The following is a 26,962-nucleotide window of genomic DNA, read 5'->3' as shown; positions in this document are numbered from 1 at the left end:
GAAGGTAGCATTTTCCTGATGAGAAAGGTTAAGGAGCTGGCCAGTGTTGCATCACTGCTGGCACACAACCCCCCCCCCCCCACCTGTGCTGCCTCTGAATCCTCCACGCCTTCACTGCCCCCTGCAGGCACCTGGAGTTGCCTTGAGCCCACTGAACCCACTCCAGAATTTATCATGTGTCCATGCCCACACACACCTCGTACGTACTTTGCCGAGGAAACCAGGCCCACGTAGGGAATGCTATTGACTGGGGCTGCCATACGGGACAGCAGGTTTAAAACACAAGTACGCTGATCCCCAGGATAGTGCTCTTTCTGCCATACTTCTCTGCCCCCCAAGAGCTTACTGTTTGGGTTTTGCAGCTAGCCAGAAGACAAAAAAACAGTGTGGGATGGACAGAGGCTTTCACTTGGGTTTGTTCTGGGGTTCTCCCAAGCCCATAGTACATCCCCGGTAGAGAAGAGACAACTAGGTCAGAGTTGGCGTGGAAAGGGATATAATTTGACCTAGATGAGGTTCAGACTTAGAAATTTCTAAAATAACTTTTTGCTAAACAGCCCCCCCCCCCGCCGCCATGCGATTGCACAGATGTATATGCTTCACATCAGGCCACTTCTGTGGCAAGAACCTCATTCCTTAGCAATTCTGAGATTTGTAGGAGCTTGGTTTCAATTTTTTCTTCCCTCTCTCCCACAAAAAATTGTGCTTTGGTTTTTCAGACTGTAAAATGGGACTCCTTTCTAAGTGTATCATTTACATATTTCTGGCCACTCCCTACCCCTTCGTAGGGCAGTTGGGGATGAGCAACAGACCTTGGATTAGCCCTCAAGTTAAGGGGACTGGATTTTTGATGATTGAGGTTTTGAAGACTGAGAACCCAGGGCAGCTGGCCTTCTCCCCCATTACTGTGGCACTCAGGAGTGCTGAGCCAAGTCTCCACAGGCTGGGAGTGGCCTATCTAGGGAATGAGGGGGTGACTTGGTTTGCACTCTTTTGGGAGTTCTATTGCCCTGAGGTAGGATACTGTCCAGGGTGGCACCTGCCAAAACTGAAGATTCTAAGCCACCATCCATTGGTTTATCCTAGGGTCTAGTCTTACTCATCAAGTCCTTGGATTGTAAGAGTTGGTACTACCTTTGGGATGGATTTTAGAAGACTTTACAAAACATTTCTTAATTTCATATCTCACATATGCCCTTGAGGTGGGTGGTAGTTGGCCCCTTCTTACAGAGAAATTCCTTCTCCATAGGCTTATGGTGATTAAGGGACATACTCAGGATCAGAGTTAAAAACTGGTAAAGCCAATTTGTTTGTTTTTTTCCTTTAAATCACAACTAATAAGGAAAAGATAAGCATCCAGTCTTCCTATTAAGATATTGCAAGGGAGGCACTTAGCACAGTGACAGTTCATAGTAAGGGCTCAGTGGTAGCTCCAGAAACTTTTTTTTTTTTTTTTTTAAGATACTTAACTCAGTCAGTCTTTCCAGGAGCCATGAGCACAGCAGTTTGTCCCCTAAGCTGGAGGTCCTCTTGCCAGGCATGGGGAAAGCGGTTGAGGGCAGTGGTAGGCTGGAAATACTGGACTGCTGGCTGGGAGTGCAGAGGCTGCTCAAGTTCCCTTTGAGCAGCTGGCTCTGAGTTGTTCTGGAATGTTCTCTGCCATTCTAGGCGTTCTCTGTCCCACCCCCTGATTTGCATCATCACTGCCATTGCCCCTCTAAGGTGGTAGCTCTTTGGAGATCCTAGAGGAAGACCAGAATCTGAAGGGGCCTTGGAAACCATCTGGTTACTTCTCATTTTATAGAAAACTCAGACCATCTCTTGGCCAGAGTCTCCCACATGGCACTAAGGGAATCATGATTCCTGTGCTGGTCTCTTTTTATTCTGCTTTATTCTTTCAAGAAAAGAGAAACGGCAGCCCCTTTGCATGGTTGGTTTTACAGGAATGTAGATTAGAAGAGGACTAGGTCTAGTAGCACCAGCCCCCAAGGCTGATCTCGTGTACACGCTGCCGTTCTGGTCCTCCAGACAACAAGCCTTCAGCTCTCTTTACTCCCCCACATGGGCCAGCCGTTGACACACCCTGAGCCCTCAGAAGGCCAGGAAAGCCTGCCCAAATGGAGGAGGTGTTGCCCAGAAATGCTCTAAATTTCCAGAAAACAGGCCCTCCCATCTGCTCTGCTTTGCTGATGAGCTCTTTAAGATAGAGCATAAAGCATGGTTCTGGGAAGGGTGGGGGCACTGAGCAAACCTCCAGGACTAAGTACCTAATAGGAGGCTTACCTCAGAAACAGCTTGGGGTGGGGTGGACAATTTGTTAGTGGCCTTTTTTTAAAAAAAATCTTTTCTGCAGTCAATTTTATTGAATTCATCGGGGCATTCCTTTATGAAAAATAAAACAACTAAAGTTGTACAGGCATGCTTTGTAATGAGACAAACCAGTAATGAAGCCTGCTCGGATACACTGAGATACCTCTAAAGTTCCAAGATAATTGCTAACAAATAGGAGTGCTTACCACGTGCTAGGTGTTTTTCCAGGCACTTTACAAATAGCAACTCAGGTCGGTCCTCACAGTCCTGTTAGTATAGGAACTATTCTCATTTACAGAAACCCAGAGTCACCAAGATAGAAGAGCTGTTGGAGCCCAGGCTCTTAACCCTCGCACCACCCTGATGCTGGGTGTGAGGTCAGCAGTTTTCCTGACTCCTGGCCCAGTGCTCTTTCCACAGAAGTACCTGTCCCATAATTTCTCACTTGTGGAGCTTGCCTTAATCCCTCCAGAAGAGCCCAGGCCTAACCTAAGGGTTGCAGATCTTTTCTGAGATAGGGACAGAGCAGCCTTTGGAGGGAAAGAGCATTGACCCCATCACACCCACGTCTGCTCTCAGCATCTGCTACTAGTTTCATGGGCTCTAAATCCTTGGCAGTCTTACCTGATTTCTGTTTCCACAGTACATAGTACATTGTTGTTAAGAACATTTTTCAAAAAAAAAAAAAAAAAAAATTTTTCAATCCTTGCCAAATGGGATGCCCACCGCAGACATTGGTAATTGGTCTTAGGCTTTTCTTGGGCAGTCAGGACCAAGCAGTCTCATGTGGAGTTTAAGATTCAAGCCCTTGTATAAGCTGAGCCCTCAAAGGGTACGAACTGTCTTATTAATCACTGCTTCCCCAGTGCCTGGCACACAGACCCCTCAATAGCCCAGTTACCACTAGTCAGGTGTTGCAGTAGGGTGGTAGGAACTCTGGGCTGGGGTCTCAAAAAAAAAAAGTTGATATTTTTGGAACAAGTCAGTTCTATGTTCTGTGATAACGGAGAAAATCACATCTGCCCTTCCTACGTCAGACTATTTGGGACTTAGACACAGCAATCGGTAAGAAAGTGTCATACAAGCTCATCAGCCCTGATTTGCAAGGGTAAGGAAAGATTGTTTGCCTGGATGGGTGGTGTATGCTCCTTTCAGCTCTCCTCTGTATCCTACAGCAGAGCCTATACAAAGTCCCTTCTTTTTCCACCTCCTTTTCCCCTCTCCTGCCTGTCCTTTGTCCTATAAAGTGTTCACAGTTTCCTCCATCCTTTCAGATATGCTGGAGGAGGCAAAATCCTCCTGGGCTTGGTGCTGGCTAGAGCTCAGGCTTTGGGGGGGTGCAGGTGGCCCTAGAGCATTGCCTTTCAATAAACAGTGCTTTGATTCCTGACTGTGCTTTGCCCTTCTTCCCTTATGCTGAGTACCCAGCAGGCAGGTAAACTAATGAGGGAGAAGTGGATTTAGGTGCTGGTGGCCTCAGTCCCCTGTTGGGCCTGCAGGCTTAAGCTGGAGCCCTTTGGGGACGTAAAGAACCTAATGTTTGTCTCTTACAGTGCTGAAAGAGGTCTAGGGTAGCCTGGGACTTCCCATCCTTAGGGTCAGATACCTTCTCACTTTGTGACCTTTGGCTAGCCACTTGTCTCTGAAACTGGGATAGTATTTCCACCATTGTGAGGATGCACAGAAAGCCTGCAGCAGGAAGCTTGAGGTGAATGCTTAGTAAGTGGTAGCTACTGTTGTATAGGGGATCCAGCCTCAGGGCCATTGGGTGAGCAGAGAATAGGCTTAGTCTGAGAGACTGGAGACCATTTGGCTCTACAGGAGGAGGCAGGCAAACAGTTACCCTTCAAGAGCCTTCGTTCTCCTTCTGGCAGAGCCATAATTTGGAGCTCATTGTGAAACTGACCCCGAGCCCAGCCCAGACTGATCTTTTGTGACTTCACATCTGTCAAGACAGCTCGTGGCTTCTTGGCCTGACGAGTCTTGGTTCCTGATGCTGGAGATTGGGATGGTGGGTAAATGGAGGGGTGGTGCTCCTCATGCACCCCTCCTGTGGCTGCTGTGTGTGCATGTCATGAAATTGTGCTACCTCCTGCTCTTGTGAGCCAGTTAATTCCTGTCTGCAGACATGAGACCCTGGACTGTGGGTCAAAGACCAGGGTTCCTTCCCGGGCACACTCATCCCTAGCAGCTCAGTTCTCAAACATTAACATTATCAGCCTTGCATAGGAAACTTGCTAAAACTGCAGGTGCCCAAGCTCTGTCTTCCTCACCAAACTGATTCCTGGAGCTCGAGGGAATCCAGGAACCTGCATTTAAACCAAGACTCCCCCTCTCCTCTGAGTGGTATTGCAAGCCTGCTTGCTCCCTGATCCTAGTTTCCACAGCTGTGAGGTGAGGGTTTTTCATACAGGCATCTACTCAGGAACTCCAGCTGAGTAGAAGGTAAAGGGGGAAGAGACTCATTTAAGCTGTTAAATCTGTGAGCCGGCAGCTGTCACGAACCTCCAAATGAGAGATTTAGTCTGACTCTGCGATCTCCCATGTAAATTGCCTTTTTGCCTTGATCACAAACCTACTTGTATGGCCCTCATTCCTGTGTGACTGGGTTAATTCTTATCAAGCTACAAGCTGAACTAAAGGTTGGTCCTGTTTAACCACATCACCTGGCCTTGTGGGTTACTTATTTGATGTAGACTGTGGTTAGAACATCTTCAGATGGACTTGAGGCCATGCTGTTAACTGCGCTCTGTCCTGCCTCTTAGCCCAGCAGCCTAGTAAATCGGTGATGAAGTGGGTTTTGGGTAGATCTTAGATTCCCCTCTCCATTTGCTGAAGGGAAAGGGACTGTGGAGTAGGGTGATAGGATACCTGCCTTGAGGACGTCTTTGGGGGGTGGGAGTCTGCAAGTGATGACACACCCTGAGCCCATGATTTGCAAGCCCTATCTCTTCCTCTGTGGTGTACCAGGGCTCTACTCTTTCCCAGTTGGGGTGTAGCACGTGGCACTAAAGGGGCCTCATGGCCAGAACTCCTCAAGAGACACAGATCAGCTGCTTCTGGCAAGCAAATCTTGGCAGACCTGGATTGGGGTAAATAGTCCCTATTCAAGGACTCCAGCTTGCCATCTGTTTCTGGGATACCCGGCAAGACTCTTCCATTTCTGTGGGATTTCCCTTTGTGAAGTATACCCAGCCTGCAGGGCTGGAGCTATTAGGGCTCAGTGATTTCACAAAGCAGAAAGCTGGGGGCCAGTGAGGATGTCTGACCTGCTACCCTGCATGGATAAGTGGTCAGGCCTACCTGTACCCCATCTCCCAGAGGGAGCCAAGAGGTTCAGCCATCCCTGGGGAAGTGTGAAGAAAAAAAAAATGAAGGTAAAAGTGACACCTGCCTCCTAGATTAGATCCATTTCAACAAGAGCAGCCCTCCTTTTCTGTCATGTATTCCAGTTCCATGTGAGAAGTTTTTCTTAAAAACCGAGGGGCAAAAAACAAAAACAAAAAAACCTGAGGGGCATTTCCTGTAATGCTTGGGTTTCTAAACCTGCCCTCTACCCACATATGCCATGCCCCCGTCCCATGAGTGGGTGTCAAGGTGCACAGAGCATATTTTGTTTAGGCAGGAAATTGGCTTCCCTACCAGTTGGGAAAGCTCTGGATTTGGAGTCAGGAACTGGATGGTCAGTGCCAGCTTCACAGCAATTCACTGGTCTCTTCTTTGAGCATAGCCTGGTCCCTCCTGGGCTCAGTTTTCCTATTTATACAAGGAGATGAGTTCTCAAGTCCCTTCTGGCCTTCACTGGGTCTGAGAACTCTCCACTTCAATAAAAGTGATAATCCAAAGTAATTTGGGTGGGGGACTCAGAAGCCTCTTGAAGCAGAGAAGCAGGTTAAGACAATAAAAATGAATTTGTATTACCTGACATGGTGGGTGACCACTAGGGACAGGGGAAAATCAACTTTAAGATCAGCAGCCTCCCACATCAGGACAGTGGAGTCAGGCAGCATTGCTATTTCTCAACCTTCCTGAAAGAGGTGGCTCCTGAAGTCCAGGGCCCAGCCACTCAAAGCTTGGCCTATCTCTCAGGGACACTCAGGAGCCCATATGGCTCAGAGAAGGTTGGGTTTTTTGTTTTTGTTTTTTTTTTTACGTGAATGATTAGCAGTACTTAGCAGGAAATTTCTTTTTTAACATCTACTTTGTCTACTTTTCTTGAAAACTCAGAAGCTCTGGCAACACCCTACTCTATTCGACGGTAGAGCCTTGGCTGCTTTTGAGTGGGTGATACCGCCACCCCCTCAGCTGATACTTGTGCTTCCCAGCTTGCCAGTATTGCTGGCCAGCTTTGTGATTTCTGCTACAGCTTGGGGCCTAGAGGCTGAAGTCAGGACCTCGGGGAAGTCCATGTGCTGTTTCGTCTGCCATGTACCCTCTCTGTCATCTGTTTTCCACAACTGGCCAGTGGTGTTTGGATGAAAGTACACCGATTCCAAGTCTGAGAAGAGAACATAGTCTAGACTCTGAAGGGGTTGCAGTGCTGGACGGTCCAGCTGTGCTGTCCAGTTGTAATGCAAAGGGCTAATTCACCTTTCTTCCCAGAAGAGAATGCTTCATTCAGTAAATGTACATTGTGGGCCTGCCAGGTATGGGTTGTAGTCTTGGCTCTCAGAGGTGAATGGGAAAGGTAGAAAAGGTCCCCACTCTATGGGGTTCACAGTCCCTGTCCACAAAGGGTGTGTGACAGGCTGGCAGAGTCCAGAGCTGGGGTCAGGCTGAACCAGAGTTTCAGTCCCAGCTCTGGAACCTGGTAGCTGCTGAACTTGGACAAATCATTTAGCCTCTCAGCCTTCACGTCCTCATTTGTAATCTGGGAATCGTCATCATCATACCTACCTCCTGAGTGGTTGTGAAAACACAAAGGAGCTACTGTTCGTTAAAAGCTTTGGTACCTTGCAAGTGTATAATACACTCTCAGGAAGTGATTGGTGGGCTTGGGAAACAGATGCAGCCATTTCTGGGCCTGGCTCTGAAGACCCCAAGTTAGAGACTGGATTAGCATTTGCTCCTGTGTTGCTAGTTGGGTAGCTCTTTACATTGGGCACTCACAGGGAAGACTTCAGGCTTCCTTAGAAGAAATCTGAAATTAATGCTGAGATCTGTGAGTGATGTCCTACAGAATATATACTAGGCTAGTACCTTGCCTCCCTTTCATTTTGTGAGGAACTGGAATAATAGTGTCTTTTTGAGGCAGTTTAGTAAAATCACACATACAAAGCAACTTAGACTAGCGCCTAGTAAAAGGGTGGTTATTATTACTACAGTTCTAACTAGAACCAGATGTGCTCTTCAGAAAGGCTGGGTTAGGGTGCTGGCATTTGGGAGACTCGTGTGTTTCAGCTATGATGATTATTAGTTAGCTCGTGGGCAGGACTTAGGGGCTAGACCCAGCCTTGGGGGCAAGGTCCATGTCTGGTCAGGGAGAGTGGAGGCACCAGGCTGCCTAGGTCACCACAGGCTAAAGATAGTCCCCTGGGCCTAGGCCTAGGCCAGTCCAAGCAGCACCATGTGATTGGGGCCCAGTGGCCCTGCCCCTCCTCCCAGGCCAAGGGGCACAGATTGTAGCCAGTAGCTTCCTTTGAGTGGAGCCTCAAGATGGTTTGATGTTCTGAAGGCCTCACCACCCCCGCTTCCACACAGGGGTGCCCTCCTGCCCATTCCTGTGTTTCCATCCATGGGTCTGGGGTGTCAAGGCAAGAGGGCTGGGCAGAAAGAGGTCTCTGACAAGTTGGTGGCAATGGCAGCAGCAAGAACTGGTGAACAGGGGGAGGAAGTTAGCCCAGCACTCTTTTTACTCCTTAGAAGAGGGTTTCTGCCTCAGGGGGTGTCAGGGTCAGTGGGGATGGCATGAGAGGCCTGTGGTCTTCAAACACCTCCACAACTCTGCCCCTAGGCTGGCATAGGAGAGATGAACGCAGGTGGGCAGTGTCACCCAGAAGACTCCTGCCCCACCTTCCGCTTAGATGGTTTTGCTGCCTTCCACATTTCAGGGTCTCAGGTTGCAGCTCATGCAGATGGTAGTGGTGGTTTTCCCCATATTGGGAAGCTGAGGGTGGGGGCAGAATCAATGTTAGCTGGACCCTCCACCCCTCATTGCATTGGGGCAGAGGCAGGAATGGAAGAACTGGGAGGGGCACCTGAAAGCAGTGCCTATTTCCTCGCCAGGGTGCCAGAAATAGGGACTGCAGCTAGGTGCTTGGTGGCAGTTTCCCCTGCTTGTCTCTATGTAGGGGAGACGGGGATTGTCAGGTTGCTGGCATCCAGTTATGGGAGTGTTACTTGCCCTGATCTGTGACCTTAGGTTTTCTTGTAGTGGGTCTTGTATTTCCCCAGTGTGTAGAAAGATAGCCCCCGTGTCCCTGCCACTAAGGATCTGCCCTGTTGGCCACAATGAGAAGGTGACTTGGACTCTCCTCCTAGTGGTTAAAGAGCACAAGTTTGAGTCAGACTGCTTGGCTTCAAATCCTTTTGTACTACTTACTGGTTTTGGCAGATAATCTTTCCACCTGTGCCTTGGTTTTTTCATTTGTAAAATGAGGCCAATTAGAAAAACTAGCTCAGTGTCACAACAACGCATGGTATCTAGTAAGGGCTTACTACATATCATATGCGCTTGTTAATATTACAACCACAGCCTGTCCCTAGCATCTCTTCTGCTTGGATGAGAAATCTCAGTGGTTGAGGTCTTGCCTTCTCTCCCTCCATACCTCTAGACCTCATGTTACTACCTTTGGTTCTGTTGAGGAAGGTGAGGCTCAGGGAGTATGGGAGGTAGTGCCCCCTAAGGTTATACAATTGAAGAATGCTGGAATCTGGATTAGGACCCAGCCTGCATTTCAGGTTAATCGTGTGCCACAGAGTCAAGGCAGGGCTGGGCATAGGGTTCCTCCGGAAGCCAGCAGGGCCTCGATTACTTTGTTTCTCTGTCTGGGGAGAGCTCTGCCTGAGGGTGGGAGGGTTGAGACTGTAGCCTTGGGATTTAGCACTTGGAAATTGCAAAGCCTCTTTGCTTGGTGTGAAATCATAGAGGAGATGGGCTTGTGAACTCTGTTAATTCAACCGATGCCAGCTGTGTTGTCAGGCCCTGAGCTGGACACTGGGATTACTGCTATCCAAACAGCCCGGTGCCTGCCCTCAAAGGAGTCACAGGATTAGGGGTGAGGGTTACAGCACTAAAAGATCATGCAGCAGGGGCACTTTACTTGGGGTCTGAGAGCGCTCCCCAAGGAGATTGGCCTAATGGCCAGGTAAAGGTCTGCAGGTGGGTAAGTGTGAACTCAAGTAATGCAGCCCCTTATTTAGCCTAATAAATTCCCTTGTTCCCCAGAGTAGAAGTTCTTTTCAGTCAGGGTAAATTCAGCCCTTTCAGATGCCAATGTCCAGGAAATGGTGCCAGCCCCAAAGTAAACATTAGGCCTTCCCCATTCAGCTGGCACTGAGGCTGAAGTCTGACCACCCAGTTAGTCCCTCCAGGCTTTCACCCATCTGGCCCAGTCTGGTTTCCCCTTTTACCCACCTTTGTCCCCAGTTTCATTTTCAGCTTCTCCCTCTTACCAGTTCTTTTTACCACAACCTGTCGAGTTTGATCACGCATGTGCCTACTCCCTCTAAAACCTAGTTCCCCACTAGTTGACCCAAGTCTTTGCTCTTTAGATCTCCTAGGTCTATCTTCTGAGTAGCTTTTATCGCAGAGTCCATAGCATTAGGATCTTTCTCTAGAACAAGGCAGTATGTTTGTGTTTGTTTGTTTGATCTAGCTTTATACCAGGTGTTTATGGGTTTGGTCCTAGGCTCTCTTCCTTCCATGCTGAGTTAAAAATCAAGTGACTACATTTCTTTAACTGAAAGGGAACTCCAAGCCTTCCCTATGTTCTTCCTTCCTCTGACATGGCAGGGGCTTATGCCAAAGCCTCCCCATGGACTTGTGGTGAACTCCCCCCTCTTTCTTTCCTCTTTTCTGGGGAAACCTGTCCTGGAGCCCAGCCTGTCTCTGGAGGGCAGTGTCCGGAAGAAGGGCCAGGCTGGAGTCCAGTAGTGGGGGGATCATTTGTAATCCAAGTCCGTGAATCCAGCCCATTGATCCCGTTTTTCTCCACACATTCTGATTCTTTTCATGTCGAGAGATCATTTGATGATTTCTTTTTCTTTTTGAGGATGAGGATTACTTGGAAATTGTAAACTTCTTGTGTGAATCTGAATTGAAATATTTAGCACTTATTGTGTGCTGGGTACTCTTACTATGCTCTGGTCGTGTAACTGTCACAGCAGTGCTATGAGATAATTAGGCCTTAAGTCTTACAGCTGAAGAAACTTAAGTTTAGAGAGGTTCTCCAGGGGCAGAGTTGGTAGGGACTCCAACCAAATGCAGTAGATAACAAAGTCTTATGTAGTTAGGATGGACTGTCTGCTTTCTTAGACAGTGTTTGAATGAAGGGGTGACAGTTGAAGCAGAGAGCAAATCTCGGAGGGTTAGATAGTGTTGTGCAGTGAGCCTCTCTCTGCCCTGCCCACCCTTGGTACCCACCTTCTGCTCCTTGTTGCCTGGTATCCTGCATTAGCCATAGTAGTTGAGCTCCCCTGATCCCCACCACTCTCAATAATCTGAAGTAAAAATGGTGAGTTTGCCATGGAGGTGCAGGTTCACAGAGTCTCCTGGAGCTGCATCCTTAACGACCACAACCACACATAGAGGTTCTGCTGTGTTTCATTTAATGCACAAATGCATGTATGTATTTAGGAAGCCTCATCGCCCCCTGGAACTAGTCACTATTGGTTCCTGGTTGAAGATGGTCCTATGGGACAGAAAGTGGCTTTTCTTCTTTACCTGTTAGCTCTGTTAGCCCATGTCTTGCCTTATTCAAGGAGGGAAGGTACTTCTGGGGCCTCTCTCTGCCATCCTGCTCCCTTAGAATGCTGGGCTTCGAGTAGGGCTTGCCTCACCACACTTCCCTCCCTTAGTACCTGAGAACCGGAGAACCTCTCCCTGCCTTCAATAACCCCACTTACCAGGAAACACTGGAGAAGTGCCCTAAGATTGCACAAAGAAGGAGTTTTGACTCCACCAGTGGACACATGGGATTTGTGGCAAGCGGGAAGAACGCTTGAACAAAGAGTTGAAACTTCTGGCTCTCATCCTGGTTTTTCCCCAGGCAAGCCCCTTGAGGGCCTTGGTTCCCCAACTGCAAACAGAGGGGATCAGAACCATGATCCTTTTTGCTGCTCTGACCTACAACTGTTTTTCAGGCAGGTGCGTGGTGGTGAGTTTACTGTTTCCTGAGCTGGGCTTGGGTCACTGGCACAAGTTCCAGAATGCAGAGGTGGGAGAAGGGGGCTTGTTCTCTGTTTTCCCTGGGATGATGCTGGAACATAGGGACTGGCACCTGCACAAAGGATTGGTTTTCATTGGGAGCCATTTCAGATGCCAAGTCCTCTATATATTGTGGAGGTGGAGAGAGAGACGGTTAGTTGGTTGCCTGCTGAAGGAGGATGGTGGGGAGGGGACCCAGAAAGGGATGTGTAATTGAAGTCAGAAAGCCTAGTCTTTTTTCTAGTCTCCCATAGGGCCTGACAGTTACGCATCTGAGCCTTCCTGGCTTCTCCTAGGCCCCACAGGATTTTAACAGATCTAGGAATTTTACGTAAAGGCAGAAGTAGTTCTCTCTCCCTAGTGGACTTTTCTCTCTCTCTCTGGGAGACCTTGATCTTTCTTCCTTGAAGTAGGAGCAGCCTCAGGCTTTAGCTGCGAGCAGCGCGAGAACAGGGCACTCTGGGTCCTTGGAGAAGAGAGAAGCTAGCTAGGGATGGGGCTTTTTCAACAAACTTCACACAGGATACTTGAAGAATATTCCTATGTGTGTCCCGACTAGCCTATTCCCTCGGTCATCTTGCCGTTGGTGAGGGAATAGGGAATTGGTGTGGTCTCTTAGTGGCAGGATGGCTCTCCCATTAATTGGAGCCCGAACTTTTAAGTGCTTTACCATATGCCTTTTTGATCTTGGTGAATGAAATGTCAGGCAGAGTGATCACAGGATATGACTCTTTCCAACTTTAAGAGTTTTTATTATTTTTATTTTTATTTTTATTTTTTTTTTTAGGAGAAACAGACAATGACCTGAAAAACTTGGTCTCACCTTTTCAAGGAAACTCTTTAGGAACACCTCACCCTCTGAGCCTGATTCCCCTTTCCAGCTTCTTTTTAATGAATTTGAAGTTGCAGGCCCTTGGCCTGCTCTTACTCTGATAGCATGCAGGGAGTTTTGTTGCGGAGGATGGGTCCCAGGAGCAGTGATCACTGCCAATTCCTTGGGTGTACTCAAGGATGAGGATCCTGTAGCAGGTGCTTCTGCCAGGTCCTGGTTCCAAGCAGCAGCCTAGCTGGGAACCGAATGGTGGTAGGCTTCTCTGGGCCACCTAGGACGGTCAAGAAAGTCAGTGCGTAGTAGCTCCCTGGTTCTATGGGCTTCATCCTCCTGGGATTGAGAGATTGTTTGCATCTACACTGTCTAGCACTGAGGCTGGAAGATGCTGTGGCCTTGGGTTTCCACAGCTCCAGCTCTCAGAAGGCATGTGGGGCGTCTTGAGGGGGCAGTGGCTCCAATAGGGTTTAAAAGCCAAGAATGCCGTGACCTCACAGTTAGGAGTCAGGCAGGGATTCTTGCTACTCATTAAGAGAACATGGGTCTGTTCGAGGAGTAGAGAATTCCTTTTGAGGCCAGGTAGGCAGATTTCTCTGCTCAGGGACTAGGGGCAGCTCTTGTCTTGGCATGGCTAGCCAACAATGGAGGCAGAGTGATGGGAGAGAAGTGGGTGAGCAGAGCCCCAGGATGGACCTTCCCCATGAGTCTCTGGGGGCAGCAGCATTCAGAAACCCTGTTCTTCACAAGTATGTTTGGAAAATAAGTGTAGGTATAGAAGGGACCAGACCTATTAGAGTAACTTCTTTAAAAAACATTTTTTTTTCTTTTTAAAAAGCCCATGTCTTTGTTGAAATGACTGGAAAACTCCAAACAGAATTAAATCCCTGTTAATACACTACTTTACTCTTGATGATTTTTGGTTATATGGCCTTCCAGAATTCCTACTTGTGTATATACATGGGGCTTTTAAAAATATTTATTTATTTGAGGGGATCCCTGGGTGGCTCAGCCGTTTAGCGCCTGCCTTTGGCCCAGGGTGTGATCCTAGAGTCCCGGGATCGAGTTCCACATCAGGCTCCCTGCATGGAGCCTGCTTCTCCCTCTGCCTATGTCTCTGCCTCTCTCTCTCTCTCGAATAAATAAATAAAATCTTTAAAATATATTTATTTATTTATTTGAGAGAGAGTGTGAGTGGGAAGAGGGGGAGAGGGAGAGAGAATCTCAAGCAGACCTTCCTGCTGAGCATGGAGCCTGAGGAGGGGCTTGATCTCATGACTCTTGAGATCATGACCTGAGCTAAAACCAAGAATCAGATGCTCAGCCTACTGAGCCACCCAGGCACCCTGGCATATACATGTTTTTTATTGGTTTTACAAAAATAGAATTGCAACTTTTCTCATTTCCTGTGTTTATCTTTTCATATCTTTTATCTCTGGTAGAGAGCATTATCTTTTTAACTCTAAAAATTGTTAAACTTTTATTTCTTTAGCTAGTTTTCTGCTGTTGGATGTGTAGTTTGTCAATTTTTTGAAGTTATAAACAGCACTTCTGTTATGGACATCTTTGTACATAATTCTGAACGCTCTTTTCATTTGTATGATTAGAATAAATTCCTAAAGGTTGGGACCATTGAGTCAAGTAGGGTTCGCTTTTGCTTTGGGAAGTTGGGAGAGCAGGGAGACTTTTCTGCTAATCCTCTGTTAACTGCAGGTCATTGAGGACAGAGCTGGTCCCAGTAGGGAGTGAGGAGGCTTAGGAGAGCCCTGGACTTCTTGATTGCCAGCTCAGGATTTTTATCATGCCTTCCCCATGATCATTAGCCCAGATCTGCTCACACATAGACTTCCACAGTGTTAGAGCCAGAGAAGGCCTTTCAAATCCTTCCTTTATGGAATCTGCTGGGATCCGGGAGCCTTCCATTCTAGAGCCAGCTCTGGTTATGGCCCCAGTCTACCATGGACTTCCCCTGTCCAGGAGGGCCCGTGGCCCTCTTTACAAGAGGGTACAGAGCTGGGAGGGCCCTTCTGCCTCAGAGTCAAATTCCTGGGGTGTTGGCTGCTGGTTGTTTCCATGATTTCATTTTCCATGATTTTTTCCGAGAGGCTGGTGCAGTTGTTACTGGACCAGCAGTTGTTGCAGTTACTGTTAGAGCATATGCCCTTCCCTTCTTCACCATGTCTTCCTTGTTTGGAAACCTGCAGGTTGCTTCATGGAGCAGAGGTGGTAATGAGGGTGAGGAGCTAGTGGTGTTCCCTCCATGGGTTTTGCATAACCATCTCTCTCTTCTTGTTCTCACAGAACATTCTGCTCCAGCCAAGGTGGTGAGGGCAGCAGTTCCTAAACAGCGCAAAGGCAGCAAGGTAAGGAGTAGGAGAGGGCAACCTTAGGGGACTTCCTTAAAGAGGTGGTGACCTCTTCTGAGCTGCGAGGTAGCTCTGGAACCTCTAGCAGAGGAGCCCCCTCTGGGTCTCCAGTGTAGATGGTCCTAGTGGATAGACTGATTGTGACTTCTGATCTCTTAGGGGAATGGTATTTTAGGTGAGGAGCTGAATGGCAGAGACAGGGCCACCCCAGGGCCCTCATAGAATGTGTCTTGCAGGTTGGTGACTTTGGAGATGCAATCAACTGGCCCACACCTGGAGAGATAGCCCACAAGAGTGTGCAGGTGCGTCTATGGGGAGGATGGGCAGGTTTAAATGCTATGGACATAGACATATTTGAGTTCTTAAGTTCTCAGAGCCTTGGATCTTACCTTTCTCAGTTTTTCAAGACTGGTTGGTACAGTATGGGCAGTGCTGAAATAGCTAAAAATCATCGTCATTTGAGCCCTTGCTGTATGTCAGGAACTGCCAAGTGCTGTTTACCATTTCACCTGTCCCTCACAGTGACTTAGAGATAGGTCCTTTAGTAATTCCCATTTTACAGATGAGGCCACTGAAGATAATAATTAGCCCTTGATGGTCAAGTGGGGGTTGGAAGTCAACTGTGTTATATCATTCCAGAGCTGGTGTTCTCCATCAACTATACTTGGGTTCCCAGTGAGTGAAGCAGGAGAGTGGCCCTTAGGCCATGTACCCACCTCCAGACGATATGTCTTAGGGAAGCTCATGTAGCACTATTTAATCCCAGCAGATCAATCTTTTCCTTCTAGTGCTCTTGTTCTGTGCTGTTGGCCTAGATTCCTCACTAGCAGTGGCTACTGGCCTTCAGTTCACAGACATGGTTGCTATGGACAAACTGAGGGCTAGCATCTCTTCCATCCCCCAGACTACCAGGTTGGTGGGGTCTTGTAGGAGTAAACATATGGTCCCTGCTGGCCTAGCCCGTGAGTCCTGGGGGCTGTTTCAGTCCCTTAGTTACACTCGAGGAATATGGAGAGACAAGGTGACCTGACCTGTTACCTGTTTCACCACACTTCCCAGTGGAAGCATCTCAGCTGTGCAAACAGGACCTGAGAATATACATCTAGTCCAACTTGCTGTTGAATGCTCCAGCTCCTCTGCCCTGTTTTCTTAGTGGTGGTGGAGGGGGTGCTTCTGTCCCATTCCAGGAGGATCTCAGATTCACGTCACCTCCCTACTATTCTGCTTTCCGCTGCAGCCACAGTCCCACAAGTCCCAGCCTGCCCGTAAGCTGCCACCCAAAAAGGACATGAAGGAACAGGAGAAAGGAGAGGGGAGCGATAGTAAAGAGAGCCCGAAAACCAAATCGGATGAATCTGGGGAGGAGAAGAATGGGGATGAGGACTGCCAGCGAGGGGGCCAGAAGAAGAAAGGTGAGTGACTTGCAGCAGGGGTTAGGAGTCCATGGGAGGCAGAACTGGGAAGTGTCAGAACTTGGGGTTGCTAGTTTCAGGAGCTCTGAGAAGTCCTTGGGAGGCTGACTGGTGTAGGCCACTAGGCCAGCAGTCTTCCCTTCTTCTGCCTTCCATCTGTCAGTTCTTTCTCTTACTTAACAAACACCCAGTAGGCTCTGTTCTCAGTAGTCAAGCTGTAGCACAGGACAGATGAGGTCCCTGCCTGTGGATAATCAGTGTGTCTTGGTGTATCGCTGTACCATGTAAGATTTGTTTAAAGACAAGAGCTCCTGTTGCCTTGGCTAAGGGTGTTTAGGGTACAGATTGGCTGCTTTGACAGAGATTCAAAATAACAGTGTTTTAAACAAGATAGAAGGTATTTCTCTCACCTGACAGCTGGGTATAAATAGGCCAGCCCTAGAATGATAGCCATTTCTTTCCATTTTCCTTTCATCTTGCTGTGGTGTGTTGGCTCTTTTCATCCAAGGTGGCTCACTCTTCCTTCTCATTCCAGCTAGCAGGAATGGAAAAGGAGAGAGAGTAGCTCCCTTTTAAGGACTCAACCTGGAATTGACTACTTTCATGTGATGGCTCTCATAGAATTTTGGCACCTGTCGAAAGGGAGCCTGGAAGTACAGTCTTGATTCTGGGCAGCCACCTGTCTGGCTCCAGAAAGGGGTTCTCTGACCAAGGAGAAATCAGTATTAGGAGTCAGCCAGGAGGGTCTGTCACATTGAGGTCCATGGCTTCCTTATTTTAGAGATAAAAATAAGGTCCAGTGTGGGAGAAGGAATTTGCCCAAGGTCATCAGATTTTGAGTCAGACCTATTGCTCCAGACTGAAGAATGGTTAGGGGTGAACATGGCTAGGAGGGACCTCTCTTAAACCTTCTTCATGTGCCCATGCTGTTGTCCAGGGAACAAACACAAGTGGGTTCCGTTGCAAATAGACATGAAACCTGAAGTGCCCAGAGAAAAACTGGTCTCACGCCCTGCTCGCCCTCCAGAGCCACGACATACACCTGCCAACCGAGGGGAGATCAAAGGTATGTACCACCCACTGTGGAGGGCCTGGGCATGGGGGTCACCCTCAAGCGTGACCCAGTGCCCCTCTCCCCATAGGGTCTGAGCCTGCCACCTACGTGCCCGTGCCCATGGCCCCCCCCACCCCAGCCTGGCAACCAGAGACCAAACCGGAGCCTGCCTGGCACGACCAGGATGAGACATCGAGTGTGAAGAGTGATGGGGCTGGTGGGGCGCGGGCTTCCTTCCGTGGCCGTGGACGGGGGCGCGGTCGCGGCCGGGGACGCGGCCGGGGTGGCACTCGAAGTACGTGAGGCCCCTTTGGGCTCCGGGATGTCCGAGGGAGTGTGGCGGGGGCGGTGGGCAGGGATCTTCTCTCCCTTATGGCACCCATTTCCCCCATAGCCCATTTTGACTACCAGTTTGGCTACCGAAAGTTTGATGGTGCAGAGGGGCCTCGTACCCCCAAGTACATGAACAACATCACCTACTACTTTGACAATGTCAGCAGCACTGAGCTTTACAGTGTGGACCAGGAACTGCTCAAAGACTACATCAAGCGACAGATGTGAGTGGACAGAAGCCTCCTTCCTGGAGCGATGCATAGGGTCGGGACCTGTCAGAGCGTGGCTGCTGGGTAGAGTAGGGATTGGCAGGTCCTTCTGGTGCTATGGTAGCAGCATATCCTGCACCAGCAATCTTGGTTGCCTTTGGCTAGAGCTGAGAAAGATAACCAGCACTTACCCTTTAAAAGTTAAATTTTCATAAAGATAATATTGCAAAAGTAATATCGTATTTGCTTTAAGAAATTTAGAAATTACCAGTGATAAAAAGGAAGGAGGAATGTCCAGAGTCCACCCCCTTCTGCACTTGTCTGTGTTAATGGCAACATGGTCAGAATGCTAGCAAACACCTGTGGAGTACTCCCTGTTAGTGAGGCCCAGTGTTAAGCGCTTTACAGGCATTCTCTCTTGCTTGGTCCTACACTTACCTCATTCCTATGAGCTGGGTGTTAACTCCATTTCAGGGATGAGCACACAGACCCAGGAACTTACCCAGAGTCTCAGAGCTAGTAAACAACAAGGCACAGATTTGAATCCATTTCCGCCTGATGTGGAACCCTAGCTCCAAACCAGTCCTATAGATTGTCCCTCAGTCTAGTTGGGGAGCCGTACAAGGAAGTGGATCATTTCGGTAGAGTGTGATAGTGTTTTAGGAGAAGAGAAGGTGACCGGTGACAATGGAACTGGGTTTTAATGGTGGATGAGGGGTTTGCCAGGCCTACAGAGAGGCTGAAGAGCCGGGGGAGTGGGTCTAACCTGAGGCGAGGGAGCCATGACAGGGTAACATCTTTCCAGCCCTTGATACTGTCCGTACGATAGGGTCAGGGTCGGTAAGAGGCTATGTGAGGTGGCCGGGGGTGGGGGGGGGTGTAGGACGAAAAAGGCAGACTCCTAAGTGACGCAGCAATCTTCTGTCTTCTCTCCACCCAGCGAATACTACTTCAGCGTGGACAATTTAGAGCGAGACTTCTTCCTGCGACGGAAAATGGATGCTGACGGTTTCCTTCCCATCACCCTTATTGCTTCCTTCCACCGAGTGCAGGCCCTTACCACTGACATTTCACTCATCTTTGCGGTAGGTCTCCCTCCCTGGGGCTGGGGTGCAGGGGAAGGAAAGGTCCTTACTTATGGAGTTGGAGTGTGGGCCCCGGCAGAAAACCCTGGAGGAGTCCTCATCTGATGACTTCTGCTAAAGCTTCAAGGCTTGGCCAGCCTCTCTGCCTCCCTTCTCTCCTCTTTCTCCCTCTTACTGTGGAAAATTGCAGACATTTACAGAAGTAGACAGAATGGTATGATGAACCCATCGCCCAGCCTCAGCAATTACCAACTCATGGCCCGTCTCACTCCATCTATCCCCCATCTGTTTCCTCTTCCAAATTACTTTGCAGAAAATCTCAGGTAACCTGACATTTCATCCATGTTTTAGTACTTATCTCTAAAAGATAAATACCTGATAAAAAATGTAATCACTATATCATAATCCCATGTAAAAATGTTAATAATTCTTTAATATGTCTAAACAGTTGCAAACTCTCCCCATTTGTCAAAAAACATTTTTGTATTTTATGAGAATCAGGATTCAAAGAAGACCCATGTGTTGCCTTACTAAGTCTCCTCTTCCCTTCTCTTTTTCTCTGCAATTTATTAATTGGAATAAACTGGGTTATATAGCTTGTCAAATTTCTCAGGGGCCACAAGTGATGTCCTCTAACATGTTCTTCTGTATTCCTCCAGGAGCCTGATCAGATTCAGGTTTGGGGAGTTTCCCTCCCCTCTTTGTCAAGAATCCTTTATAGATCATGATATGTTCTCTCAGGTGGCACAGAGCATTTCATTTGTTCTCTCTCCTGATGCAAGCTGCTGTTGATGACCCCTGCCTGTTATTTCATTAGGGATTGTGAAATGGTGAAATTCTAATTCTATCGATCTGTCTTCATTTGTTAGCTGGAATGCCTCTTTAAGGAGGAACTTTGCCTCATCAGCTATTCAGTTACCAAGACGTATGGTTTGTACAGAAAGAGCAGATAAATACTTGATCTTTCCCTTTGTTAACCGATTGTCAGAATTATGAGTTGATTCCTGATAACTTTACGGGTTGTGGGTTCAGGTGTGGGGTTGTTTTGCTTTAGTGTCTTTTAGTATCATCACAAACCTGTGGATTCAGACATCCTGTAGTTTCAGCCCATTGCAGTTCATAAACTGAATCTAGTTGTCCCATCTGGAGTTAGAGGAATCCTGGTTGATCTGGTACATTTCCTGCCTCAGATCTGGAATAGGCTTTTTTTCAAGGAGCTCTAGATCCTCTTTTGGGGAAATGATATTTATATACCACACAGTTGGAGTTATAGGGATGTTCATTGCTGCTCTGATTGATCATTGTTTCTAGAGCTGCTTTTTTTTATTTTAAAGATTTTACTTACTCATCAGAGAGAGAGAGAGAGAGAGATAGGAAGAGGCAGAGACACAGGCAGAGGGAGAAGCAGGCTCCATGCAGGGAGCCCGACGTGGGGCTTAATCCCGGGTCTCCAGGATCACACCCCAGGCCAAAGGCAGCGCTAAACCGCTGAGCCATCCAGGCTGCCCTGCTTCTTTTTTTTTAAGTACGTCAGGAGATCATACTGAAATTTTCTATTAAAGTTCAGGACTACAAGGACTTTATAACACCAATGAACTTTTATTTGTAATACTTTTGTACCCCAAATCCTAATGCTGATGATGACCTCAACATAATTACTCATTTTGTTTTATTCAATAGTTTGTATACCTTATTCTTATAATAATACCTCTACTACTACTAAAAACAGGGTTTTTTTCTACTTAAACACCCAAATGACTGTTTTCAAGTACTGAATGATCTTTGTATGGTTATGTTTTTAATTTGATGTGTATTAGTTTCATTAGTTTCATTTTGCTCTCAAGTTTAGGGATTGCTTTTTCCCCTCCAATTTCTAATTGTTTTGCACTTAGGTAAGACATTTGCATGACTGTAAAATCAACATGGTATATTCCTAGAAGACCGACTTAAAATTCTCTCTTAAAATTCTCCTTTTTCCTTTAATTCCCTTATAGGCAATTTGTTTCAAATCCTTTGTTTAAAAAAATAAGCAAATGCCTCTTCCTGTATTTGTATCCTTTCCCTCTCTTAGATGGCAACATATAGAGCATGTATTTCTTTACCTGTTCTTTTGTTTTCAGTTAATACATTTGGGTGCTGACTGCATAGTAGTACATAAGAGAAAGATGCTCTTCATTCCTGCTTAGACTTGCATATATATCTTTTCATATTTTTGCCAGCGTATCATTGATGTAGATTTATAGAAGTGAGAAGGCTGCACTACAGGGCAAATTGCTGGGTTCCCTTTCTTCAGGGAGCTGTGCCTTTGCACTTCTGACGGCAGTAGAGCAGAATGCCTGTTGCACTGTTGAAATGTTTCCCATTTCCACTAAAAGGATTTTTAAAGACAAGTCTCCTCTCTTCTCCACTCTTCACCCTTTTTCCTAGAGATAAGTAAGCACCCATAGCAATTTACCTGTGAATCCTAGAAAAATGTGTATGTGTTTGTAAGTTTTTATTTAAAAATTCAAACACCAGTGGTATCTTAGGCACATTGACCTACACCTGTTTTGTTTTTTTGTTTTTTTTATGGCTCTTTCCACCTCAGCACATGTGAAGCTGTTTTTTAATGTGAGTAGTATACCACTGAATAGAGAGGCCGTTACTTATTTTAAATGATCTATATGGTGGCAAATTAGGTAGTTTCCAGTTTTTTCCATATTACAGACTGTTGCTATGAATGGCTTTTTATCCACATCTTACGCATAATGTAATCTATCTGTGGCCCTGTTTCTCTGGGGGCGGATGAATGGATATAGAATGAATGGCAAAGTCAAAGGGCAGGTTATGTTTTTCACGGTGGTGCCCTCCTACAAGTTTGAACATCTCGTCTGTCTGCTAGTTGTGGAAGATGGTGCCAGTTTTCTTATACTCCTGCCAGCACTAGACTCCTTCCTGAGTTCATGGGGGCCAGCCATTCGTCTGCCAGCTTCTGAGACCTCATTCTTTCCAAGTCTTTTCTTTGCATAGACTCCTTCCTTCTCCCCTGCAGGCCCTAAAGGACAGCAAGGTGGTGGAGATCGTTGATGAGAAAGTCCGCAGGAGGGAGGAGCCGGAGAAATGGCCTCTTCCTGGTCCCCCCATAGTTGATTATTCCCAGACTGATTTCTCCCAGCTCCTCAACTGCCCCGAGTTTGTGCCCCGCCAGCATTACCAGAAGGAGACAGGTAGGTACTCTGGGCCTCGAGGTGCCTTCCTGTTGTCCTCCAGCCAACAGTCCTTAGGGTTGTCATCGAGAGGACAGCTGGAAGGTTGAGGACCTCACCTTTCCACCCTTCAGAGTCAGCACCTGGTTCTCCCCGTGCAGTCACCCCGGTGCCAACCAAAACAGAAGAGGTCAGCAACCTAAAGACGCTGCCCAAGGGCCTGTCTGCCAGCCTGCCTGACCTGGATTCTGAGAACTGGATTGAAGTAAAGAAGAGGCCGCGGCCGTCCCCAGCGCGGCCCAAGGTGGGTGGGCTGTGGGACTCGGAGGAGCTAAGCCGGAAGGCCGGCTGGCTCCGGCTTATGGCTCGAGTCGAGGTCAGCAGTGACCGTGGGAAAGCTGGTGGGTCCTTGTCCTTTTTCAGTGAGGATCATGTCTCAGGACAGGCCCCGGTGTGGGAGTTCCTGAGTGGCATTCTTCGTGGGAGGAAATCCTCCGGCTTCTGGCAGTAGTGTCCCAGCTTTCTTGGTGTTTGGCTCTTTGTCTTGCCCCATTGAAATCAGTGGGGCTGTTGTAGTGCCTGAGTGTGTTTTCATTGTCCCCTAGATAAGCCATTCACGCCCTCTGAAGAGGAAAGGGAAAGGGAGCAGACACATGGCCTGGATGTAGAGTTAGTCTAGAGAGAAGAATACAGGTCTTCTGTCACTGATGGGTATTGACCTTGGGCAGCTTGGTTAATATCTCAAGTTTTCAGTGTTTCCATCTTCAGATGAAGGAGAGAAGGGCTTAGACTGCCCTAGAAATTGTAAAGCAATATGCCAGTAGTACACGTTGAGAAGTGTTTCCATTTCAAACTAAAACTAGTGCCCGCTTTCCAGGAGCAGTTAATGTGCTCCATCTACCCCATTCCTCACCTCCCCTTTGGAGATCTCTTTGGTCTGGGGCTTGTGAGGAGGTCTCCTAGACCTTGGACTTTGGGTCTCTGAAATTCTATGTCTCCTTTTCCATTGTGCTGCTATGACTGCTTCCCTCTTGTTCATACCCTCATACTCTGACTTCCCTGTCTTCTGGGTGTGGTCCTGCACAGAGTGTCCAGGATCAGGCCAGAGTTATGAGGAAAACAGTGGAGAGGGACCTTATGAGGTTCAGGCCTATAGAGTGTGAGGCTTTGGAAAGGCAGGCAGGCTTAGTACCCATTCCAGAATTAGAGGCCTGTTTCCACCTGGCCTATCTTGAACCTTAAAAGAGAGTAGGTTTTGGGGCACCTGGGTGGCTTAGTTGGTTAAGTGTCTGCCTTCGGCTCAGGTCATGATCTCATCAGGGTCCTGGGATCGAGCCCTGCATTGGGTTCCCTGTTTGGTGGAAAGTCAGCTTCTCCCTCTCCCTCTGATTCCCCCCTGCCCACCTCATGTGCTCTTGCTCTCTCAAATAAGTAAACAAAATCTTTGAGTAGGGTGGCAGGGGGAGTAGGTTTGGAGGTTACGTGGGAAGCTTTTTGCACAGCAGAGAATTGACTTTTTGGATATAAATGTGAGGTGGACAAATGCTTTTGCCCTAGTCTCAGATAAATTCAGCTGAGCAACACTGAAATATTTGCTTTTTTGCCAGAAGTATCCCATTTTCTCTTGCCTCTGGAACATGCTGTTATTCCTGCCTCATACGCTCTTTATCCCTGCCTTCATCTGGCTTACTTTTATGCTCATCCTTCAGTAATTACGTCTCCCAGGAAGCCTCTTCCCTGACTGTCTCTACTCCCACTTCTAGTTGGTTAAGTGCCTCTTTATGTGTACTCCACAAATTCAATTTATCATCTTTATTGATACCACATTACATTTGGCTGGCTGCTTGTTTTTCCCCACCAAACTGTGAGCTGCCTTAAGTTAAAGAACTGTGTCTTCTTTAAGGCCTGGTATCAGTCGGTGCTTGCTCACTCATCAGTCGAACATCTGCTGTTGCTAGGTCCCAGTCTAGCTACTAGGAATATGATGGAAGGCAAGGCAGCTGTGACCCCTGCTTGATGAAACTTCAGTTCTCTTAGGAGATTTTGAATAGATAGAATAGATGGATCAACCTATTGAACTTGTGCTGTGTGCCCACTCCTGGGCTAGGTAAATGAGAAGGACAGGTGACTCTGGGGGCTTGTCATCTCATTTTGAATGACTGTGATGTGAGCTGGGAGAGAGGATACGTAGAGTCATGGGGGACCAGGTCCAAGGTTGGCAGCTGTAGCATTCTGGCATGGCTGGGTCCTCTCTCTCAGCCAACAGCTACAGACACTCGCCCAAGGACACCCTGGTGATCCCGTCACGCCCCTTGATCTTCTCCATTTTAGAAGTCAGAGGAGCCCAGGTTCCTCCACCCGACTTCTCTGCCTCAGCAGCTGCCCTCTCAGCAGCCGATGTCAAAGGAGCAGGATGAGCAAGAGGAACTAGATTTCCTGTTTGATGAGGAGATGGAGCAGATGGATGGGCGGAAGAACACCTTCACTGCCTGGTCTGACGAGGACTCTGACTATGAGATTGATGACCGGGATGTGAACAAGATCCTCATTGTCACCCAGACGCCACCTTACATGCGCCGGCACCCTGGGGGGGACCGCACAGGCAACCACACCTCACGTGCCAAGATGAGTGCAGAGCTGGCCAAGGTCATTAACGATGGGCTCTTCTACTACGAGCAGGACCTGTGGACAGAGAAGTTCGAACCTGAGTATTCCCAGATCAAGGTGAGGCTGGGACATAGCCTTGGGGGTGGAGCCTGGGGTGTTTGCAACACGTGGAAAAGAGGAAGGCTAATTTGGGCACAGAGCCTCAGTATCCTTGTGTTTGAAAAGGGAGTAGTAATGGACACCATGCTGGGGCATTAAGTGAGAAGAGATGTAGGGGGAGAGGTGAGCACTGTGCCCCCTGAATGCCCATGTTTAATGTCCTAACAATCAGCCAGACACACTTAAAAGCTTACCTTTAAAATAATAGCTTTTGGGCAGCTCAGGTGGCTCAGCGGTTTGGCACCACCTTCGGCCCGGGGCGTGATCCTGGGGACCCGGGATCGAGTCCCGCGTCGAGCTCCCTGCAAGGGGCCTGCTTCTCCCTCTGCCTGTGTCTCTGCCTCTCTCTCTCTCCTTTCTGTGTATTCTCATGAATAAATAAAAATATTTTTAAAATAAATAAATACAATAAAGCTTCTGGGGCACCTGGGTAGCTCAGAGGATGAGTGTCTGCCTTTGACTCGGGTCGTGATCTCAGGGTCCTGGGATTGAGTCCCACATTGGGCTCCCTTTGGGGAGCCTACTTCTACCTCTGCCTGTGTCTCTGCCTTTCTCTATGTCTCTCATGAATAAATAAAATCTTTAAAAAAATAAAATAATAGCTTTTGGGTGCCTGTGTGGCATAATTGGTTAAGCGGCTGCCTTCACCTCCGGTCATGATCCTGGGGGCCTAGAATTGAGTCCCATGTTGGGCTCCCTGCTCAATGAGGAGTCGGCTTCTCCCTCTACCTCTACCTCTTTGTCTTGCTTGAGCTCTTTCTCTCTCTCACTTTCTCTCTCAAATAAAGAAAATCTTTATGTATATATATATATATATATATATATATATATATATATACACTAAAAAATCACTGCTGCCTGGAAACAGTCAAAACTTACAGTTTTTACAGAGTAGCTTTGTGAGGTGAGCCTGTGTAAGTAGTGAGCAGCAGGGTGTTCGGTGGAGGTGAAGAGACAGTGGCAGGAGGAGAATCGGGTCTGCAGGAAGCTGCCCAGGTAACTGGGGTTGGGGAATGGTGATGAGGTAGCTGAGAGCCTGGGGACCAGATTTCCATGTATGTGGATGTGGGAGCTGTCCCCTGCAACTTCCTGCACTTCTTGATTCCTAAACAGGCTGGGGCAGTCTTCTTACTAACATCTCTCCGCCCATCTTGTTTCCTCTGCAGCAAGAAGTCGAGAACTTCAAGAAGGTCAACATGATCAGCCGGGAGCAGTTTGACACACTAACCCCAGAGCCCCCCGTGGATCCCAACCAGGAGGTCCCTCCTGGGCCACCCCGCTTCCAGCAAGGTGAGAGACAGGTGGTATCTGGGACCCTGGGTGGATGGGAGAGTACAACCCTCAGACAGGGGCCTCCCAGGTATAGTCAGTCATAGGCCTACCACTGCTCACTGACCTGCTCTCCCTCTGCAGTCCCCACTGATGCCCTGGCCAACAAATTATTTGGTGCTCCTGAGCCTTCTACCATTGCCCGTTCTCTACCAACTACTGTCCCAGAGTCACCAAACTACCGCAATGCCAGGACCCCCCGTACTCCCCGGACACCGCAGCTCAAAGATTCAAGTCAGACATCACGGTTTTATCCAGTAGTGAAAGAAGGACGGACGCTAGATGCCAAGGTGAGGTGCTCCTGCTGAGTGGCTGAGAGTCTTGGGCTCACTTAAATGCATTCCAGTGCTTTGCTGTCCTCCCTAGCCTAAGCCAAGGAACTGCCAAATCCCAGAACTGCTCTTTGTTCTTAGGCTGGTGGGCCCACCTGGGATGGAGTGGCCACATCTGAAAAAGGGACTGGGTATGGCAGTGGTGGCCCCGTGTCTCCATGATAAGGCCCAAAGAGGATCAACCAGGGGTGGGTCCTTAGGCTCCCAAGCCATGATGTCCTCACCTGTGAGATAGGCATACCAGTTTCTGGCTCACAGCCGTGGACTTCATATGTGAGAGACTAGATATGAAAATGCTTTTTAAATTGTGAAGTAACACATACATGAGGGGATCTTAGTTCAACAAATGCTTGGTGCTCCTCTGAGTTCCATGAGTACAATTAATAAC

At 48.0% G+C, this 26,962-nt stretch overlaps 1 protein-coding gene across 6 annotated transcripts in view; it reads left to right on the top strand.

Annotated features, from left to right (window-relative positions):
- The window catches only part of LARP1 (La ribonucleoprotein 1, translational regulator), an 84,612-nt gene that overhangs the window by 46,103 nt on the left and 11,547 nt on the right, over nucleotides 1-26,962 (top strand). For 3 of the 6 annotated variants that reach the window (XM_077895772.1, XM_077895767.1, XM_077895771.1), the window contains exons 2-13: nucleotides 14,805-14,866; nucleotides 15,106-15,171; nucleotides 16,107-16,281; nucleotides 17,219-17,347; nucleotides 17,424-17,630; nucleotides 17,730-17,892; nucleotides 18,818-18,962; nucleotides 21,994-22,168; nucleotides 22,282-22,451; nucleotides 24,479-24,871; nucleotides 26,080-26,203; nucleotides 26,327-26,532. In XM_077895772.1, the coding sequence (XP_077751898.1) occupies nucleotides 16,158-16,281; nucleotides 17,219-17,347; nucleotides 17,424-17,630; nucleotides 17,730-17,892; nucleotides 18,818-18,962; nucleotides 21,994-22,168; nucleotides 22,282-22,451; nucleotides 24,479-24,871; nucleotides 26,080-26,203; nucleotides 26,327-26,532 (1,836 nt within the window). In that variant the 5' untranslated portion in view covers nucleotides 14,805-14,866; nucleotides 15,106-15,171; nucleotides 16,107-16,157. Of the gene's footprint in view, nucleotides 1-13,019; nucleotides 13,086-13,228; nucleotides 13,253-14,804; nucleotides 14,867-15,105; nucleotides 15,172-16,106; nucleotides 16,282-17,218; nucleotides 17,348-17,423; nucleotides 17,631-17,729; nucleotides 17,893-18,817; nucleotides 18,963-21,993; nucleotides 22,169-22,281; nucleotides 22,452-24,478; nucleotides 24,872-26,079; nucleotides 26,204-26,326; nucleotides 26,533-26,962 lie in introns of those variants that run through there. The other 3 variants (XM_077895773.1, XM_077895770.1, XM_077895769.1) reach the window with 3 other exon arrangements.

This window comes from Canis aureus, chromosome 4, assembly GCF_053574225.1.
Source record: "Canis aureus isolate CA01 chromosome 4, VMU_Caureus_v.1.0, whole genome shotgun sequence".
In the NCBI taxonomy this organism is placed as follows: Eukaryota; Metazoa; Chordata; class Mammalia; order Carnivora; family Canidae; genus Canis; species Canis aureus.
The sequence above is the reverse complement of the archived record's forward strand: the minus strand, read 5'-3'. Positions and strand labels throughout refer to the sequence as shown.